The sequence below is a fragment of the Acanthaster planci genome, linkage group LG12 (assembly GCF_054643075.1).
Source record: "Acanthaster planci isolate LZ-2023a linkage group LG12, COTS_SCS, whole genome shotgun sequence".
NCBI classification, from domain to species: Eukaryota; Metazoa; Echinodermata; class Asteroidea; order Valvatida; family Acanthasteridae; genus Acanthaster; species Acanthaster planci.
In genome coordinates, this window is record NC_141788.1 from 13,406,767 (window position 1) to 13,414,021 (window position 7,255).

The 7,255-nt window shown below is 40.5% G+C and overlaps 1 protein-coding gene across 1 annotated transcript in view; it reads left to right on the forward strand.

The window, feature by feature from the left end:
* LOC110987209 (glutamate receptor ionotropic, NMDA 3B-like) overlaps nt 1–6,566 on the forward strand; it is a 59,625-nt gene extending 53,059 nt beyond the window's left edge. The window contains exons 8-11 of the mRNA XM_022249739.2: nt 1,663–1,799; nt 1,965–2,084; nt 3,815–3,882; nt 4,158–6,566. Coding sequence (XP_022105431.2) covers nt 1,663–1,799; nt 1,965–2,084; nt 3,815–3,882; nt 4,158–4,908 — 1,076 coding nt within the window. The 3' untranslated portion in view covers nt 4,909–6,566. The remainder of the gene's footprint in view (nt 1–1,662; nt 1,800–1,964; nt 2,085–3,814; nt 3,883–4,157) is intronic.
* Nucleotides 6,567–7,255: the final 689 nt, after the last annotated feature.

Consider the following 7,255-nt stretch of genomic DNA (forward strand, 5'->3'; position numbering starts at 1 on the left):
AGTGTTTATTAGACCGGATACTCGGTGAGACTCGGCATACTCTGATTAACGCGTCATGTTACAGTTTTACATGTTTAGTTATTATACGGTCTCTGCATAAATCCTGATTGATGGATTGGTGATCACATGTCGATCGATGACCAAATGTTGAATAGAACTTTATTTCACTTTGCTGGTTCCCGCCCCCCTTTTATATATCTCATTCCCAGTAAGAAAGAGGAAAATAATGTCGGGACAGAAACCAGCCTAACATGGCACGGTACTACCTTGTACCAGTGGGTGGAGCTTCGGACACGAAGCTGTTTCGCAAAATGAAGGACGTTAATACGCTTGCGTGACCTATTTAATCTCCTAACGGAAGAGGATTTGTTCAGGTATTGTATCAAACATGAAGTGAATATTTCACATTTGTGCAATGTTAAGAACAATTTCATGGGGTGGCATTGCACTCGGCGAGTGGAATCAAACATTCCATCTGACATCTCACAAAATTATCCTTACCTTGCATTCATAAATATCCATTATTTTGTACACTGGCTGTATATGCTTTTTGTACATGGGCGTCGCTTAGTCAGTTTCGTGGGGAAAAGCATGGTGCTGTCGGCATGAAGACTGCTATTGAGGTCCGTTCATACAACAGGAAATGTGAAAGCGAAGTGAATTTGACGTCACGACAGATTTGCAGCATAATTTCCCTCGAGTCGAAATGTGTTCATATTTTGCGAATCCGCAGCCAGAATATTAAATATACACAAAAGTGAATTTGTGAAGTCTGATCAAATTTTGATCTGACGTCTCAAATGCGCGTATGTGTTCGCTTTCTCATCAAGTAGCATCAACTCCTGAAGTTTGCTAACGGTCAGTCTGTCATTTTCGTGATTACCCCCCCTATGGTCTAGCGATGTCCATAGTGCATGTGCATGGGTATGTTTTTAGTTGCGATCTACCTTTTTGATGTAATTTTTCCAAATTCCGTGGAGGTTGACAAATCGTGCTCAATGGGGGCGGGGGATGCGTAAAACTATAAAGGCAGTAGGCGAAAAAAATCATTGAAAGAAGAGACGAACCGGTCACCAAATTCTTTCATAACACTTAATATACCGCAAAATTTTCCGTGGCCAGTACATTGTAAAAGATTTCACTTGGCCTTACCTATGTGTATCACCACTTAATCAGGGAATACCGTGTCTATGTCTGTGAGTAGAGCGATACCTTAACGTTAATTTTCTCAAAATTCGAGGAAACAAATTATACTGCATCATGCATACTGTTTGTCGGATTTGATAGAGAACATGTAGTTGCTTTTGGCTCAGGATGACTTTCAACATTAGAGAGACGTTGTTTATTTATGTTAAAGTAATGTGTTTTGTTGAAACATTAGGAAGTTTAAACATAGTTTTGAAGGTTTACTCGATTAGGTTTTCTTGTAGGTAAAAGTTACAGATCGATAACGGTTTCTGCACAAGTCCATGAGAATAAATACGCAATGTCCTAGATCATGTTTAAACTCTGTTGTCTTCACCTGTCTTTGAATTGGCCACGTGGGCCTACATTCGTGCGTTTCCCACACTTGGTACAATGCTGGTGTTGCATTTTCTGACTCACCACCAGCGTGTGCTCAGTATTGGTAACCTGTATTTTCCCGCTATTTTGTCTTTGCAGGATTATTACTACTACTCGTTGCTGGTACAATTATAGCCTGTCTGATATTGCTTGTCGAAATAGCCGCACATAAATGGTTGGTTCCATATCTACGTAAACTACCAAAGCACCGACGTGATTGTCTTGTGCTCAGTCAGGTGAGAGCTTCTTAGGAGTGAAAATTACGCAAAAAGTAACCAGTCAATGCATCTTCATCCTCGTGATGTAGCTATAGCAATCGCTATTTTGTAGGCCATTTTGTACTTCGACTCGCCCCGCATTTTTAAACCGGTTTTCTCACTTGTCCGAATGACTTTCTACAGAGACTTCATCATGAGATTAACTCCGACTTCAAGGTTAGGTCTTCTGCAAACATCCGGGACCTTCTTACCTTGGTTAGGCAGGGAGAATTTGGCAAGATGTTACAGAAGGAACAGAGACCGGTAAGATTGTTTACTATTCTTAGTGCGTCTGAATTCTTATTTCAGGTCAGAAAGAGTTTTTAGACGTGAAGACAGAGAACAAAAGGCGAACAACAATAAAAAAAAACTTTAAACAAACAACCAAACATCCCCAATAAACAAACAAATAGATTGAATACCTTAGATCACATGTTTGCACAAAATATCTCCAAATGATGACATTTAACGAGGCACTGTGCACATCATAGTGGTATCCGTTGACAATGCGCATGCATGTTTTTTGTTTCGGTGTTAAAACCAAATGGTGCCCCCGGCCATGGACATATCGTGAAGTGGCGATGGTCGTCTGTCTAAGGATGACATTGATGAGCAGACAGAATTGAAACAACTAGAGTTCCACCATGTCTAATATTTTCATCTTCAGTTTTAAAAAATCTTTTTCGCTGACATGCCCCAAACATGATGCAGGATTCATAGGCTACATTTCAGGCAAACTTTATCAACAATTGATCGTTTTTTGTAATCGTATAATTATAATCTCTTTTGGAGAGTTTTCAGAGACATATCCCAAGCCTATACCTTAGAGATATGGGGATTTCGGTACCTGCGTTTCGTTCTAAATCGTGTCTAATGCGAGGGGGAAATTGTTGCTATTTTGAATCATTTCTCCGAATTTGTAATCAGCATATTATGGTAGCAACCTGCATTTTTTGACAACAGTAATGTTGGGTTTGTGAGATTTTCTCTTTTAATATCCCCTGCAACAAAATTTATCGCAGAAAGAAACTGTCGCACTATATCATTATAATATGTCTCCTCTCCTATGATGCGCCATCTTGAAAGATCACATCCGTTCAACTGAAAATCGACGTTTGAAGCAACTGCCAAACTCCTGTCGCTTTTATGGCGATTTCAGTTTATTGAATTCGACTCTGCAGAAGTTCGACTTCTGAAGCTGCAAACAGAAAGTGCACGTGCGTATACGTATCCGTCTCTGTTTAGCTGATGACGTCATCACTTGAAGCTGTCTTGTTATACGTAATAAGGAAAAGCCCTAAGAAGACGATCTGTGGGCGTAACTTGGTACGGAACCGGTTCTATTTCGTTCGCAGCACATTAGTACCAAAATGTATTTCTAAAACCAAATATTCTTACTTGCACAACGCTTGGTGTATCGTTTGTTCGGATAGCAATACCTTTGAGTTAAGTTAAGGTAAATAAATTTGGTTTTTGAAGAAATTGGCACCACCAAAGTTACTACGTTGCTGCGTGCATCATCAAGTACGGACGTGGGAGTTATGGCGGGATTAAATTTAAAGAAAATGCAACCTTGTACGTATACCAGTGTACGTATTGTGCCAAGCGGATACACCAACAAATTAACTTGGATGCCTTAACTGTCAATTGCCTTTCCTTGTTACGGGATCCGAGGGAATCCCCAATAGTTTTGAAATCTTTGATGCTCCTTTCTGCTGACTGAAGTTATTTGAGAATTAGATTTCCGACACAAATATTTTCAACCCGTAATTTCATTTCAGACACCCAGACTATGTTACAACTTAAGATGTCACAGAATGCAATTTATAATATAGAGCTGATCAGCATAGTGAGTCCTTTTTATAGCAGAATAGAACAGTGACTGAAGTCACTGAAAAAAATGTTAACATGAGAAAGCTTATAGTTTGTTTTGGAAAACACCGTTGTTGTGAAATCAAGCTAATTCCTTTGTTCATTTTCACTTTGGTTTTTAGGCTGCTCCTGAGGAAATCGAAGCAAGGCGAGATATCAGACAAGCCGTACAAGCTGGCATAGCCAGACGGTAGGAAATATGAATACATGATGCTCAAAAGGCGCTAAAATAAATATTAGACTTCCTTTCAAAGTTGCACATCGTGCTAATATTAGATCGAAGCAGTCGACGTATGGAGCTATTTTAAATTTTGGTGCACTCCATGTGTTTTTCTCAAACTGCGGAAGATGTCAACATTTTTGGTTGTGGGTTTTTAGGTTTATCTCGTAGCGAATCTAATAATCTGTGTTCTCGTTTGTCTACCATATAACCAGAGAGGTTAACGTTTCTTCTCCATCTTGCAGGGCACCTCTTTCCAGTTCAAGTATGCCGTTCCTTCATTCATCTGACCAGCTAGAATACCTAAGAACGATGGATGAATGCATTGAAGACCGAAAACGACCACGAGGCGGGAGGGAGAAAAACTCTTGGCGCCATTTGGATGATTTTCCAGATGACACCGATGAAACAGAAATGGACAAACTGATTTTCCGAGGACTTCCAACTCCCGAGCAACATTCTGATGCTGCCCTCAATCACCCAAGTGGTGTCAAACAGTCGAAGACTACCCCTCCAAACGAAACACGCATTAATATGGTGTCTGGAACATCAACGCAAGGTGGTACAACTGGAATCGAGCCATCCCCAGAGGCAGCCCATACCCTAAATTGTAACATCGCTGAAATGGACATTGGCGCTTTACCGGACGCCGATGGGACAATCACATTTCACTGTCACAGAGACAGTTTTGCATCGGCAGCCTACGAGACGGACGATCTGTTGTCTTTCATGTCAGACGAACTAGCACAGAGTCATCTGGGGAGGGCGTGCTTGGCTTCGACAGAAACCGCCGGGGGGACCATTAGCCAAGGTCAATCGTCGGCTTCCTCAGACACGGAAGAGCCTTTGCCAAGCGAGGTTCACATCCTCTCGAGAAATTCGTCTCTTCCATCTTATGATTCCGCCATGTTCTATCCTTCCCTCGTCTGCCCACCCTCCTCGGACAATACCCCAGAAAAAACAACGAAATCCTTGACTAAACTCGACTGCTCGTGACCAGTGTTTGGGTGTTTTGACATCGAAATGGAACTTAACATTTCACATATACTGGTAAAAATGTGCAAACACCTGCATAAATTGATAAACCAGAAATCATTCCCTCCGACTTCAAGCTCGACGAGAGACACATTGCTTTAGTGATTAGCACTTGTATTTGCTACCCACTTAAGCTTAACAACGTCACTGTACACAGAATCCTTAGACTGTGATTATAAATATTGCCGTCTGTCAACTTCTGTTGACAATAAAGAACACGTCATTAGTTCCCTTCACAACAGAGCCTGAAAGTGAAAGGTCATGCAGCAGGCTTCCGGAACCCTGTCAGCCTACGGGGATTTTACGTGGGGTCGTCCTATCACGTTCGATAAACTGTCGGAATTTTCCCTTTGTCTTCCTCGAGTAATACGTTTAAAAATTCACCTGGAGATGGATAAAAAACGAATTTTATCAACGGCCTTTCACTTCTTGCAATATCGTTCCCAGGTCTCCTTGTTCATGCATGTTTGTTTTCATTCCCCGTGCTTTCGTTAAAACGAGACTGTATAACCTCGCAAAGATTTGCCTCCCAGGAGTAGATGGGTTCTAGATTCAATCGAGTTAACCTGACGCAGTTCTTGCCAGCGAAGGTTAGATTAAACCTTAGAATGTGTCGTTGGGGCAGGTTATTGTTTTCAGTTTATTTCCTCATACGTGTAAATTACAAAATCCTTAAAATATTTTGGTCTGCTGTTATTTTGGCTTTTTACCAAAAGACTCTTAAGTATAAATCCGTAACTGTTGATCTGCATACGAGACCACCGCATTGGACTGTTCATGCATTTTAGATTTTCTGAAGTGATAGGTTGATTTTGGCAATATATTTCTTTCGGAGGGGTCAAGTAATTTTGCAGTTTCTGTAAAGTAATATGCTATCAAATATTTTACAAAATGCCTGTATACGGCTTTAGTTTACTGAACGAAAAAATATTACAAATTCTAAAATTTTTGCACGTTATTTTTCCTATCCAAGGGTTCCGGAAGTACGCCATCAGGGGTCAACTTACAAGTTCTATCTGCAGCAGATTATAACAATAACAATACAACTGGAAGTGACTTGTTCAGGGTTTGAATGGGCTGGTAAAAACCAGGGAGGAGTTTCATGTACAGGTACCGACTTTATGTTTTCACATTGCATTTGTAACTGCGAGATGCCAGGCAGTTGTAGAACCTTGGGGGGAGCAACAATTTAACGAGTCTGAGGATTTCCGAGTCTACTTAAACTTCGGTAGGCCTATATTTTCCTGTGTCGTTTGTTTATACGCTTTTGTGAGGAAAAGAAAGGAAACAACTTTCTATTTTGAATGTCGCCTTATCGGGACCATCTCTTCAGATACATCAGTAGTCGTGGCCCAAGACAACCATAAAAGGGAACATGTATTAATAAAACGGTGGCTCAAATAGGCCAGAACGGAACATACAAACACCAATTATTAAAGGGACGCTCTGGGTTAGAATAGGCCGGTATTTAGATCACGCTGGACAGTTGTCAATTAAGGGCAGATGATCTTTATAAAAAAAATGAATGTAACTTGTTTAGATTAGCTACTTTATCAGTAGCAATACGTTATGGAATCTGCCTCGCCACGCAATACGGGCGTTTCACAATAGTGCACCTCCAAGAGTTTGCAACACGTTGACCAATCACAGTGAATGTAACTTGTTTATCTCCATTATAATGGAGATCAATGAGGTCGACAGATTTCGTGCCTTGTGATTGGTCAAGCATGCAAACTCTTAGGAGGCATATATCCTTTTCACTGATAAATTCATAATTATACACGCATGCGCACAAATGGCCTGGGAGCGTAAGCGAAAACGAAGCCCTACAGGAGTGCGATTTTAATTAATCATTTTCTCTCAGGTTTTTGTCTTAAGTTCGTTTTTTTCTTCAGAAAATCCGATTAAATCGTTTTGCTATTAGTTTCCAATCTAAGCGGGATTTTTAGTGCTCTGTAAAAGACCTTAAATCGTGATTTTTCTTGTGCACACAAGATTGCCGTATTGCCAGTCTCCTGTTTCATAGCCAAAACGAATGAATTTATTTGTGAATTTATAAGTAAAAAGGTATAATTGTGAATCGCCCATTTCTATTTCGGTCGATGATGGCGCTAATTCACATGACTGTGAAGCTGTAGACGACTCCTGAAGTATGCTCTGTGAAAAAAACATATGGCCAGCGTGTCGCAGAGTGAGAATTTCCTCGATACTCTATACGTTAAAGCTTCTCTTTATCAGGTGAGTGACTGAAGATAGTGTTGGTATATTGTGGTCAAAAAGATGAACAAAATGTATCCAGGAAATAAGG